This window comes from Nerophis lumbriciformis, linkage group LG15 (genome assembly GCF_033978685.3).
Source record: "Nerophis lumbriciformis linkage group LG15, RoL_Nlum_v2.1, whole genome shotgun sequence".
Lineage (NCBI taxonomy): Eukaryota > Metazoa > Chordata > Actinopteri > Syngnathiformes > Syngnathidae > Nerophis > Nerophis lumbriciformis.
The window spans coordinates 15162802-15177750 of NC_084562.2; the positions used below are offsets into that span (position 1 = coordinate 15162802).

General features: G+C 37.6%; 1 protein-coding gene and 1 long non-coding RNA gene across 3 annotated transcripts in view; one reads left to right on the top strand and one right to left on the bottom strand.

Moving 5' to 3' along the window:
* Positions 1-5973, top strand: part of LOC133615918 (C-Jun-amino-terminal kinase-interacting protein 1-like) — an 81591-nt gene extending 75618 nt beyond the window's left edge. For both annotated transcript variants that reach the window (XM_061974803.2, XM_061974804.2), the window contains exon 12: positions 25-5973. In XM_061974803.2, coding sequence (XP_061830787.2) covers positions 25-97 — 73 coding nt within the window. In that variant the 3' untranslated portion in view covers positions 98-5973. The remainder of the gene's footprint in view (positions 1-24) is intronic.
* Positions 295-9560, bottom strand: LOC133615920 (uncharacterized). Its single transcript, XR_009816793.2, has 3 exons — positions 9279-9560; positions 8981-9028; positions 295-437 (listed from the first exon to the last, which is right to left on the bottom strand). It is a non-coding gene; the product is annotated as an uncharacterized lncRNA (long non-coding RNA).
* Between the last annotated feature and the right edge of the window lie 5389 nt (positions 9561-14949).

The window sequence follows — 14949 nt, forward strand, 5'->3', positions numbered from 1 at the left end:
ACCTTTGCTTTTTTGTTTCCCCAGGAAAGCCTTCCAGTTGTACTACAAAGAGTTTGTGGAGTTTTCATGCCCCACAGAAGATATCTACTTGGAATAACCTCGTCCTGCCTTCAACCACAGCCCTGTACAGTACACTGTATCATATCATGATGTTGCATGAAGGACACATCTAAGAAAATAACACATCTAATGAGCAGGCAGGAAAGGAAGTGGAAGGGAATACAATAGATCCCCGCACATTGTAGTGAAAAGCCCTAAAAATGCCTATTTTTGATACTTTAAACCTGAAAATATGCCATACTTAGTTATTATTATCATTTTGTACACATCAAGAAACAATTACAGGTATACAGTATTGTACTTACACAACATCACGTCATGCTGGGAAATGTTGGGCCCATTGCCTCGTGAGACGACGCCCTTTTCTGCATTCATAGCTGCGGCACACAAAGCAGAGAAGTGAAACCCATGAGATACTGCTAGCGGGGATCTAGTGTAGTCTTCAAAGTGTCCAGAAATTATGCAAAATGGCGTCAGTGATGCTGAAGTGATCACAGGCTGCCCATGAAGTGCAGCGTTTGCAGAGCGAGTCAGCAAAGTAGCAGCGGGTGGAAACTGAACCGCCTTTTACTTGCACTCATCCTTGAGGTGAAGATTGACAGAAAGCAGGGGTGTAACGGTACATCTGCACCATTCCGATTATGTTTTACTCCCGTCACGTTTGATTGACGTCCCCAATCTAATACAAGCGGCATTGGCGTGCAGCAAACTCCCACAAGCCCAGGGAGTGTACGTTAACGCGGCCATAAAAAAAGACGCGGCGTGGAAGCGTGCAGAGAGGCACTTCCATTAGTGTGCAGCCTAGCGGGAGTTGTGATAGTGCTTCTTTCGTTTGGTGAGACATGGAATATGCCAACAAGGGTTGTCGCAATGCGGCCCGAAGGGACCGTTTGCGGAACATGGTTCGCTTTTTTTGGGGTCCGGGGATAATAAGAGCAAAAAGATATAATGTAACGAAAAAAAGACAAAATGTTGATATTAATAACTAATGATAACACAATTTGATGTAAAATAATGTGTGTAGCTTATTAGCCTTTTTTAAAAAAAACAATTATAAACATCAAAGTGGTCCCATATTTGGTATTCTGCAATTCAGCCAAATAGCATCGTCATTAACACTGTTTATTTAAAGTCTTTACTGTGGCACTTACCTGCATTGTTTCACTTTACTAAAACAAAACCTTGTAAATTATCATTATTTATTTATTAAACTTGACATCAAGAATTTAATTCAGGATTACCGTATTTTTCGGACCACAGGGCGCACCAGATTATAAGGCGCACTGCTGATGAATGGTCTATTTTTGATCTTTTTTCATATATTAGGCGGACTGGATTATAAAGCGCATTAAAGGAGTCATATTATTATAATTTTTTTGTAAATGGAAAACACTTGCTTGTGGTCCACATAACATGTAATGGTGGTTCTTTGGTCAAAATGTTGCATAGATGATGTTTTACAGATCACCTACAAGACGCTTTCTGACAGTCGCTTCAGGATGCGCCGTTTTTGGGGCGGTCTTATTTACGTGGCTCGCTTTCGGCAGCGTCTTCTCCCCGTCATCTTTGGTGTAGCGTGCAAGGACGGGAGTGGAAGACGTGTCAAAAGATGGAGCTAACTGTTTTAATGACATTCAGACTTTACTTAAATGAATAACGGAGCAGCATCTCCTCATCTGGAAACAACCACACCGGAAATGTGTCCCGTGAAAAAATGTCCGACCGGAACTCTAATAACTAAAGTTCCTTGGGTGAATAATGTAAACTCACTCCACCGGTATGTTTTAGCGCTTTCATGGCGAGTTTACTGACAGATATAAGTTACACTACTTTATATTACAAATGGCAACAGCGGAGGATGAATGTCCCATAACAAGAAGATTAAAAAAAAGAAGAAGCTTATCGACTACGGTGTCGGCACGGACTACAAAGGCGGACCTGCACAATTTTTCAGGATTTACGCAGATCCCAAATACAGATCATCAGGTACTAGAAGGTAAGAAACGTTTATTTTGCATTATATTGCGAAACAAAACGTCAGATAATATGTCTTACCTTATACACACACCATAATAATACTCGTATGTTTAATGCGCCGACAATCTTTCAAGCGTTGCGGCTTCATAGCTTACCGAAGTCGTTTTAAAACATTTTGATAGATTTTTTAGCGCCGTGTGTAATGTTCTATATTTTCAATGGAACATTTAACATGTTGGTGTTGTTTACTTGAGACCCATCATAGTGCAGTCTACACATATCTCTTATGTTTGACTGCCATCCACTGGTCACACTTATCATTACACCATGTACCAAATAAAATAGCTTCAAGGTGGGTATGCTCAACCAAAACTATTCCTTACATTAGGCGCACCGGGTTATAAGGAGCACTGTCGAGTTTTGAGGAAAAAAAAGACTTTAAGTGCGCCTTATAGTCCGGAAAATATGGTAGTTTGCTCGCAGTTTGCCGTTTTTTTTTTTTTTATATTTCCTTTTAAAAAGTATCAAAGCTGTTCACACAAAAGCTGAGCAATTTAATGTTTTGTAAAGTGAGGGCCTGATTTACCAAGATCCAAATAAGTGGTAAAATAGCATGCACAATGTGGAGAACTACTAAGACTGTGCACAAAAAACAAGTGCAAAAGTAGTACAGACTGCCCTATTTAAATGAGGTTTTTGCATGACCTGTGGTGTTTTGTTATGTTGTGGAACATGCAGCACACAACTATTAATCGGTGCCACGTTTTTCTGGGCAATATAGAAGCCCTCTTCGACTCGACTTGACAACGACTTTGCTTTAGGGCTGAAATTATTAATTGAAATAATAGTAAAGTTTACATTTATATTCTGTTGCTGGGATTAGTCGTTTGAGCGTAATTCATACAAATTAATCAAATCCGAACCGCATGAAGTGCCCTGAACTTTGAATACGCAGGAAATAGCACACATGAGAGCGGTGGTGCACGCCAGTGAAATTTTTAGCGCGCGTTTTGTCTTTAATAATGTTCACGTGTTAAAAGTGTAATTTCAATGTTGATAATGTGCATTTATTAGAAAAAATAATGCAAGTTATGGCAAGCAAAAAAAACGTTACTATTATTTTACCTTTTATTTCCTAAAATACGCATTGAGTGTATATGTTGTGTTTTATCCGATTACTTGAATAATCAAACAAACTAATCAATAGATTACTAAAAGAATGAATCGCTACTTTGCATGTTATGAGAAGCTACTTGATAAAACATCACCCGGAAAATATATTTGAAGCCAGCAAAGCTAAACATACATTGTTTAAGTGCTGTAAATTCCAGACTACAAACCTCTATTTTTCTGCCACACTTTGAAGCAGCTTATGAGACGGAGCGGCTAACTTATGGATTTTTCTTCGCTGGCGGCTATTGTAAAAATGATTTCATACATTTAAAAAAAACAAGCAAAAACACTGAGAGGGTGTTTTATTGTTTGTGCTATTGCGCCATCTTCTGGACGAGTTTGCTCACTCCAGGTGCTGCAGTGTCCTTCCCTTTATCGACACTTAAACCGAAGTGTCGTTCAGTCTTCTTGCCGTCCATAGCGGTTCTACTCGTATGGTTCTTCATTCATCACTCTAAGCAACGTTTATAACTTTTACAGTATAACTAAAACTGTTTATACCTACAAAATCGTCCCATGTGTGATGTCTGTAGGGGTGTTTTCATGCATATTTGTACATTCTATCGTAATGTAATGATGCTACGTACGTCTCTTCAGCTTCCCTATCAAAACTTCCACTTTTTGACTGGAAATGCAGTTTTTGTCCTTCACAGGCCTCAGCATCACTCTTGAGCGTGGGCTCATTAAAGGAGCGGCTAGCTTCATGTTACGTGATTTACTCAAATAATGACGTGAAAGAGATGGATGGACATGAAGACGACAGAAAAGATATGTCTGCCAAAAGTCAAATCTTTGTGTAAATTGACAAGTCGTAGACTAAGTAAAGAAGAGCAGGCAGCAGCTCTCACATTCTCTTACTTTCTGTAACATTCAGAAAGAAATGACATCAGCCAGCTTGAAAAATGTTTCAACTATAAGCTACATGAAGGAGCCCTTGTTGTTTTTATTTAAATGTTTGCAACAATGTATTAAATCCATAAACTGCTATAAAATTGAGTAGACGGCGAGTTATCATGATGAAGACAAAATGGCTTTTTTACCAATTTTCAACATTAGCGATGCATAAAACATTTTGTCGCTACTGGTCCGACGTTTCCTGAAATACAATGTTAAAAACAACACCTAAAAGCCTTGTGCAGCTGTTTACGTATGTATAGTATTCATGTTTAAATAACTTTTACTGCAAAAAAATATACCTTCCTCTATCTCCTTGACTACTAATAATCGGTATGTGCCTGGAAAAACCATACTGGTCAATTTCTAGTACGTACCAGACCGGAAGGAAGTTGTATTGTTACACCCCTATTAACAGGCAATGCGATGGGTCTGTGAGCTGAAGTGCATTCTGGGAAATGTGGTAAACTACCAAATAAAAGGAGACTCACAGGATTAAATAAAAATAGATAATTGCAAGAAACTGATCACATACAGAAGGGAAGGGATTTATATGGCCCCATTCCTGGATGGTGAGAGGAAGAGAAGGGGTAATTCAGTTTGCAATGCAGTCGGCTGAAAATTATGGAAAGCACCACTCCGCTGTGGTCAAAGTTGGAATATAGATAGTGCTCCCCCCCAATTCGCCACGTTTCACGTGTCAGGTAAATCGCGAAGAACGCGGCCATTTGAATCCCCCTCCCTACTGTACAAGTAGACATTTGAGCGTTTTCAGTGCAAAACTACGGTAAGACTTCTCAGTATTGTTAGAATCCCCACACACGGTTCTCCTGTTCCATGATGACATCATCAACCCTGGCGTCCAACTCCAGGAATAGTAGAAATAAGCAATAAGCTGATAGAATACAAACTTTCAGTCACAATTCCAAAGTCATTTTCTGTTGGGTAACACAACTATACAGCAGGTACTTGGGAGCAGAAACTTCACTGGTAGTGCCTCTTTTTCATTCAGCATCGGGACCTTCCTCCATCGTTGTCACAACACCGGAAGTAATGATGGGGGTGTTTGAATGCAGATTGTGATGTTAATGAAGATCGCGTGTGTTAATGTGTGTGTTTTTCTCCCCACTGCCCCCGGTGTTGTGAAATCTACAGTGTGTATGGAAAGTTCAATTGAAAGCTGGAATCTATAGCATGCCTTGTTGATCATAAATATGTTTGGAGTGAAGCCAAAGGAAAAGGGCGAACGACAGCACGGTTTTTCTGCAGTGGCGACAGAAAACTGCTTTTGACATCCTCTGTCACTAACCCTCATTTGTAAGAGATAATTTTATGGGATCTATATTTACCACAGAATGTTTCTAAAACTACTGAGTTCTTGGTGAAGGATGTGGCCATCACTTAAACCCCCCCCATGTTGGAGAAATTGAAAGTTTCAAAAATGGCTGATGTAATGATTTATATGTTTTTCAAGAGCAGGTGAAGACGGACTGTGGGGGCTGCACAAAAGGTGTACAAATATGTCATATAGAAATGATTTAATATTTCTAATTATAAACATTGTATTAATTGAATATGTAGTGGGTGAAAATATGATTTGGAATTTTTTTTTCTTTTAGATGTGAATTCTTTATTTAAAAATCTAAGAAACTGCGTCTCTTGTTTTTTATTACAGGATCACAGTGTGGCCCAATTTGGGTCTTTAATATTACTTGTGTAACACGCGGGTGATATTTCATGTCTGGAACACTTTCTTAAAGTTAAATAATATATTTAGAAAGTCATAAACAGTTTTTTTTTTTATACAAAACCCAAAAGCAGTGAAGTTGGCACGTTGTGTAAATCGTAAATAAAAACAGATGATGATGATGATTGCAAATCCTTTTCAACTTATATTCAATTGAATAGACTGCAAAGACAAGATACAACTCTTTTTTTTGTGTGTGACAGAGTGATTGGAGCACATCCTTGTTGGTCACAAAAAAAAATTCATGAAGTTTGGTTATTTTATGAATTTATTATGGACCTACTGAAAATGTGACCAAATGTGCTGGGTCAAAAGTATACATACAGCAATGTTAATATTGGGTTACATGTCCCTTGGCAAGTTTCACTGCAATAAGGCACTTTCGGTAGCCATCCACAAGCTTCTGGCAAGCTTCTGGTTGAATTTTTGACTACTCCTCTTGACAAAATTGGTGCAGTTCAGCTAAATTTGTTGGTTTTCTGACATGGACTTGTTTCTTCAGCATTGTCCACACGTTTAAGTCAGGACTTTGGGAAGGCCATTCTAAAACCTTAATTCTAGCCTGATTTAGCCATTCCTTTACCACTTTTGACGTGTGTTTGGGGTCATTGTCCTGTTGGAACACCCAACTGCACCCAAGACCCAACCTATGAGCTGATGATTTTAGGTTGTCCTGAAGAATTTGGAGGTAATGCTCCTTTTCATTGTCCCATTTAAAGCACCAGTTCCATTGGCAGCAAAACAGGCCCAGAGCATAATACTACCACCGGTAGTATTACCGGTTGACGGTAGGCCTGGTGTTCCTGGGATTAGAGGCCTCACCTTTTCTCCTCCAAACATATTGCTGGGTACTGTGGCCAGAGGTGGGTAGTAACGCGCTACATTTACTCCGTTACATCTACTTGAGTAACTTTTGGGATACATTGTACTTCTAAGAGTAGTTTTAATGCAACATACTTTTACTTTTACTTGAGTATATTTATAGAGAAGAAACTCTACTTTTACTCCGCTCCATTTATCTACATTCAGCTCGCTACTCCCTACTGATTTTTATCGATCTGTTAATGCACGCTTTGTTTGTTTTGGTTTGTCAGACAGACCTTCAAAGTAGGATCTATCGCATGTCTGCGTTCCACCAATCAAATGCAGTCACTGGTGACGTTTGACTCCGTTTCACCAATCAAACAGAGCCAGGTGGTCTCATGATTAACTGCACCTAAAGTTTCAGCGGCAAATAATGGCAGCGACAACAACGAACGCAAACACCCCTGGCCTCACATAAAATCGATGTTCACGCTTCAGACAACCAACAAAACAGTTATGTAATGCGTTGTCATATGTGTCTCCCCAAATAAGTGGACATTTCAGCTTACATGAACTCAACATCAAATTTGAGGAAGCACATCGCGGTAAGTAACGTTAGTAGATATTTTGGCTGATGTTAGCTTCCCTACTATGAATCACTGTCAAATGTACATAGTGTAGGTATAATTTATTAACGCACTGCAGCCTCATAGACAGACAGAGACACACACACACACACTCACGCATGCATACAAACACCAATCAGAAGTGCACAGTGTGTTCTCAGGTGCAGTCCACACCTATCAGAGTTTATGGTTTGCGTAAAGGCTAACTTGTTATTTTCCTTCGTAATCTCTGCCTACTGAGCCTATGGTGCTGTTAAGTTATTGTGGCTCAATTTGCCTTAATTGTTATTTATTTTAATGTATTATTATTTAATATATTATTGTTTTAGTTGCTTAAGAGATATTCCTGGCTCTGAATTTGTTCATTGCTATTTTTATGTTTTTGTGCATTATTTGTTGCCGTCATCATTAAACGAACAGGTTACTCATCAGTTACTCAGTACTTGAGTAGTTTTTTCACAACATACTTTTTACTTTTACTCAAGTAAATATTTGGGTGAATACTCCTTACTTTTACTTGAGTAATAAAACTCTAAAGCAGGGGTCCCCAAACTACTGCCCGCGGGCCGGATAAGGCCCGTCAGCGTCCAAAATCCGGCCCGCAGGAACTCCCAAGTTTAAAACCCCCCCCCCAAAAAACAACTTTTTTTAAATTACATTTTTTTTTTTTTAAATCTGTCCTTTTTAATCCATTTCCTACCGCTTGTTACTCTCTGTGTCTCCTCCCGGCTCAGGCAAATCATATTGTCTAAAATTTTATTTTCCCATCGATAACGTGACATCATCGGCAAGTGCACGCTCTTTTTAGTCAATTAGTGCGCGAGGAATATATATATATATATATATTTATATATATATATATATATTTATATATATATATATATATATATATATATATATATATATATACACGTTAGGTCAGGAAAAAACACAGAGGCTATGTCATCCCTACATGCCTGTTTCGCAGGTTTCCCTGCTCGTCAGGGGATTTTATATATATATATATAATCAATTGTTTCCCTGAAACAAACCTTGACTAATATATATATATTTATATATATATATATATATATATATTTATATAAATATATGTATATATTTATATATATATATATATATATACACACATATACACAACCCGGCCTTGGCCAAAATGTTTTAACCCAATGCGGCCCCCCGAGTCAAAAGTTTGGGGACCCCTGCTCTAAAGTAACAGTACTCTTACTTGAGTACAATTTCTGGCTACTCTACCTACCTCTGATTGTGGCCAAACAGCTCAATTTTTGTTTCATCTGACATCACATGGACAAAGATATGACCTTCTGGGGGAAAGTTCTGTGGTCAGATGAAACAAAAATTGAGCTGTTTGGCCACATGTAACCAAATATTAACATTGCTGTATGTATACGTTTGACCCAGCAGATTTGGTCACATTTTCAGTAGACCCACAATAAATTCATTAACGAACCAAACTTCATGAATGTTTTTTGTGACCAACAAGTATGTGCTCTATCACAAAAAAATAAGACTTGTAGAAATTCTTGGAAATTCAAAACAGCCATGATATTATGTTCTTTACAAGTGTATGTAAACTTTTGACCACAACTGTACATGATGTATAATCAATTATTATACACCATTATTTTATTATTGTATGCTGTATGTCAAAAGTACAGAGAATTGTCATAAGATGACTTACCTGGAGCTGGTTGAAATGATGTATCTTCCAACATAATGGAAAGCACAGCTGAAAGTGAATAAGGACTATTACAACTTAGTAACATTACTAATTTCTGGACTTTGTATACAAACACAGGTAAAACCACAAATGAGTGTCAGTTTTATAAAAATGAAAAAAAATATTAAATGGGACTTGGAAGTATTTGAACACAACACCGCTAGCATGACTCCAAATTAGCAGAAAAAAAAGGCGAAATGACTTTAAACATGAAGTTACAACAATGAAGTAAGTTCACAAAATACTTTTAGGCTCTTACAAATTGTGTCTTGTCGAAGTTTACCCAGGAAAAATGCTTTTAAGTGATGTGATTAACTCTTTAAGTGCTGCTCTCAAAATGGCGTTTGTACTAACCAGCTGCTGTCTCTAGGCGGATGCTGCTAGATGGCGCCAACACGCACAAACTAATAACCAACGAAGAAGAAGTCAGGAAGGACAAGAAAGACAACACTGACATCTAGTGGAGAAAAAATACACCCAGCATTGCATGTCTTTGAACGTGAACAACAGGAAAGTAATTCTAAAGAGAAATACAGGTAAAAGCCAGTAAATTAGAATATTTTGAAAAACTTGATTTATTTCAGTAATTGCATTCAAAAGGTGTAACTTGTACATTATATTTATTCATTGCACACAGACTGATGCATTCAAATGTTTATTTCATTTAATTTTGATGATTTGAAGTGGCAACAAATGAAAATCCAAAATTCCGTGTGTCACAAAATTAGAATATTACTTAAGGCTAATACAAAAAAGGGATTTTTAGAAATGTTGGCCAACTGAAAAGTATGAAAATGAAAAATATGAGCATGTACAATACTCAATACTTGGTTGGAGCTCCTTTTGCCTCAATTACTGCGTTAATGCGGCGTGGCATGGAGTCGATGAGTTTCTGGCACTGCTCAGGTGTTATGAGAGCCCAGGTTGCTCTGATAGTGGCCTTCAACTCTTCTGCGTTTTTGGGTCTGGCATTCTGCATCTTCCTTTTCACAATACCCCACAGATTTTCTATGGGGCTAAGGTCAGGGGAGTTGGGGGGCCAATTTAGAACAGAAATACCATGGTCCGTAAACCAGGCACGGGTAGATTTTGCGCTGTGTGCAGGCGCCAAGTCCTGTTGGAACTTGAAATCTCCATCTCCATAGAGCAGGTCAGCAGCAGGAAGCATGAAGTGCTCTAAAACTTGCTGGTAGACGGCTGCGTTGACCCTGGATCTCAGGAAACAGAGTGGACTGACACCAGCAGATGACATGGCACCCCAAACCATCACCCAACCATGCAAATTTTGCATTTCCTTTGGAAATCGAGGTCCCAGAGTCTGGAGGAAGACAGGAGAGGCACAGGATCCACGTTGCCTGAAGTCTAGTGTAAAGTTTCCACCATCAGTGATGGTTTGGGGTGCCATGTCATCTGCTGGTGTCGGTCCACTCTGTTTCCTGAGATCCAGGGTCAACGCAGCCGTCTACCAGCAAGTTTTAGAGCACTTCATGCTTCCTGCTGCTGACCTGCTCTATGGAGATGGAGATTTCAAGTTCCAACAGGACTTGGCGCCTGCACACAGCGCAAAATCTACCCGTGCCTGGTTTACGGACCATGGTATTTCTGTTCTAAATTGGCCCGCCAACTCCCCTGACCTTAGCCCCATAGAAAATCTGTGGGGTATTGTGAAAAGGAAGATGCAGAATGCCAGACCCAAAAACGCAGAAGAGTTGAAGGCCACTATCAGAGCAACCTGGGCTCTCATAACACCTGAGCAGTGCCAGAAACTCATCGACTCCATGCCACGCCGCATTAACGCAGTAATTGAGGCAAAAGGAGCTCCAACCAAGTATTGAGTATTGTACATGCTCATATTTTTCATTTTCATACTTTTCAGTTGGCCAACATTTCTAAAAATCCCTTTTTTGTATTAGCCTTAAGTAATATTCTAATTTTGTGACACACGGAATTTTGGATTTTCATTTGTTGCCACTTCAAATCATCAAAATTAAATGAAATAAACATTTGAATGCATCAGTCTGTGTGCAATGAATAAATATAATGTACAAGTTACACCTTTTGAATGCAATTACTGAAATAAATCAAGTTTTTCAAAATATTCTAATTTACTGGCTTTTACCTGTAGTTAAAATGCTTACACTGTAAGTGACGATAAAAATATTTAAATAGTCATGAAACTAAGTGACGCTATCCATCCATCCATTTACTACCGCTTGTCCAACAGGGGTATGAACAATCCAAAAAATAAAAAATAGTAAGATTGTAGCTGAGATAGGCTCCAGCACCCCCGCGACCCCGAAAGGGATAAGCGGTAGAAAATGGATGGATGGATGATTGAGAAGTTTATTGACATCTTAAAGAATTTAATCCATTTAATGCTTTAAAAAGGCAAATGGATGGCACAAAAAGGCAAAAGGCTTGTTTCCATTTTGGCCCATGACTATTTAAAAATGTTTAACTGACGCCAAAAATATCCCAAAAAATGAAAATAGTATTTTGTTTCTTGACTATTTAAATATTTTTTATTTTATTGTGGTTTGACATGAAACGAAGTGACGCTTTCCATCCACCCATCCATTTTTCTACCGCTTGTCCAACAGGGGTATAAACATTACAAAAAAAAATGTTTTATTTAGTTTCATGATTATTTAAATATTTTTAAGTGACGCTAAAAATATCAAAGAAATCCCCATAAATAAAAATAGTATTTACTTTCATGACTATTTCAATATTTTTAAGTGACGCTAAAAACATAAAAAAAAATCCCCAAAAAATAAAAATTGTATTTAGTTTCATGACTATTGAAATATTTTTAAGTGACGCAAAAAAAAAAAAAAATAGTTTCATGACTATTTAAATACTGTGATGAGGTGGCGACTTGTCCAGGGTGTACCCCGCCTTCCGCCCGATTGTAGCTGAGATAGGCTCCAGCGCCCCCTGCGACCCTGAAGGGATTAAGCGGTAGTAAATGGATGGAAGGGATGGAATATTTAAATATTTTTAAGTGATGCTAAAAATATCCCAAAAATCACAAAATAATAACAATAGTATTTAGTTTCATGACTATTTCAATATTTTTAAGTGACGCTAAAAATATCCAAAAAAATACCCCTCCCCCCCCAAAAAAAAATACTATTTAGTTTCATGACTATTGAAATATTTTTAAGTGACGCTAAAAAAAAAAAAAAAGTATTTAGTTTCATGACTATTGAAATATTTTTAAGTGACGCAAAAAAAAAAAAAGTATTTAGTTTCATGACTATTTAAATACTGTGATGAGGTGGCGACATGTCCAGGGTGTACCCCGCCTTCCGCCCGATTGTAGCTGAGATAGGCTCCAGCGCCCCCTGCGACCCTGAAGGGATTAAGCGGTAGTAAATGGATGGGAGGGATGGACTATTTAAATATTTTTAAGTGACGCTAAAAATATCCCAAAAATCACAAAATAATAACAATAGTATTTAGTTTCATGACTATTTAAATATTTTTAAGTGACGCTAAAAATATCCAAAAAAATACCCCCCCCCCCCCAAAAAAAAAATACTATTTAGTTTCATGACTATTGAAATATTTTTAAGTGACGCTAAAAAAAAAAATAATAGTATTTAGTTTCATGACTATTGAAATATTTTTAAGTGATGCTAAAAAAAAAAAATAGTATTTAGTTTCATGACTATTTAAATACTGTGATGAGGTGGCGACTTGTCCAGGGTGTACCCCGCCTTCCGCCCGATTATAGCTGAGATAGGCTCCAGCGCCCCCTGCGACCCTGAAGGGATTAAGCGGTAGTAAATGGATGGAAGGGATGGAATATTTAAATATTTTTAAGTGACGCTAAAAATATCCCAAAAATCACAAAATAATAACAATAGTATTTAGTTTCATGACTATTTAAATATTTTTAAGTGACGCTAAAAATATCCAAAAAAATACCACCCCCCCAAAAAAAAAAAAATACTATTTAGTTTCATGACTATTGAAATATTTTTAAGTGACGCTAAAAAAAAAAAAAATAGTATTTAGTTTCATGACTATTTAAATACTGTGATGAGGTGGCGACTTGTCCAGGGTGTACCCCTCCTTCCGCCCGATTGTAGCTGAGATAGGCTCCAGCGCCCCCTGCGACACTGAAGGGTAAATGGATGGAAGGGATGGACTATTTAAATATTTTTAAGTGACGCTAAAAATATCCCAAAAATCACAAAATAATAACAATAGTATTTAGTTTCATGACTATTTAAATATTTTTAAGTGACGCTAAAAATATCCAAAAAAATACCACCCCTCCCCCAAAAAAATACTATTTAGTTTCATGACTATTTAAATATTTTTAAGTGTCACCAAAAATGTCACTAAATGTCACTGTTAAGTGTCACTAAAAATATTTTAAAAAATCTCCAAAAATAAAAATGGTATTTAGTTTCATGACTATTTAAATATTTGTAAGTGATGCTAAAAATATTAAAAAAAATCTCCAAAAATAAAAATGGTATTTAGTTTCATGACTATTTGAATATATTTTAAGTGACGCTAAAAATATCCCAAAAATCCCAAAAAATAAAAATTGTATTTAGTTACATGACTATTTAAATATTTTTAAGCGACGCTAAAAATATTTAAATAGTCATTAAACTAAATTGCCAATCTGGATGAAACTAAATACTATTTTTTTATTTTATTGTTCATACCCCTGTTGTCCGCTAGGCGGATACAGAGTACAGCACAACAGCAAGGAAGTCCAGACAGGAAGAGTACAGACATGATAACGTCACGAAAAAAGTGAAAAAGAGGGAGACATTATAATATTTATACAACTGGTCAAAGGTTTCCTTGGTAAATATATATTTGTTCTTCCTACTTTTGTTTGTTAACAACACTACAATGTCTGAGTTAGCTATTTTGCGCTATGCTAGTTCACCTTTTAGCACATGCTCCATTTTGAGTGTTACTCGAGAAGTTTGGTTTGTTTATTAATTAACTCTATAGCCTGAATTGTACAGTGTTTATGTTGCAGTTTGAAATATTACCTTGAAATTAAGATGGGACTATCTGGTGAGCAGTGGTGCACAGTTTTGCTGGCCTAACATAACCAGAAATCATGATCATAATTAAAGATAAAATTATTTTTTAATTTACTTTCCCTAAACATCTAAATGTATTCATATTATACATCATATTATGCTGGTTCCAGGGCTGTTGTTTGTAGTTTTAGTTTGTATCTAATCAGAATTCAGCTCGCTTATGTTGCCATGCTGTACCAAATCTGCCCGAGGCCTTCAGAATCAACAATGTGGGTGTCCGTGCACTGCAAATGGATGGGGACATACAGTTGATAGACAATTGCGATAGCCAATCAGATCACGAGTTGTTGTCAGTAAGGCCTTCGAGCTGGCCTCACGTTGAACCTGACATTTACGCGTCCTGTGATTGGATACTCACCGGGACCGTTAGCGGATGAATTTGAGAACACATAGAGTTGATAGACAGTTGCGATAGCCAATCAGATCACAAGTTGTTGGCAGTAGCCTCTGTAGGTAGCCTGATGTTAACAAGACTCTGATTGGATACTCACTTGTCATTCCAAAGTGACCATTCAATCACAAGTTTCAATTTAGCAGGAAGCAGGAAGTGTTGCGCCTTAGCCAGACCGGGATAGCAGAGAAGGAGAACAAAGCATTGATTAGGTGGCAGATATATATTCGCAAGGCCATTTTCAAGAAGGATATTTAAAGAGAAACTACATCTTGTGAGACGATGTCGGCCAACCCCGGAATCTAGCTCAGGTGTTCTGGCGATGAATAAGCCCACGACGAATAAGCCCACGACGAGGGGTACCACTGGCTTATAGGTCGAATAGGTGCTACAAATTGTGAGTTCAAATATTAAATTTTTCCACTTTTTACTAATTTTGACAGTACCACACAGTGACG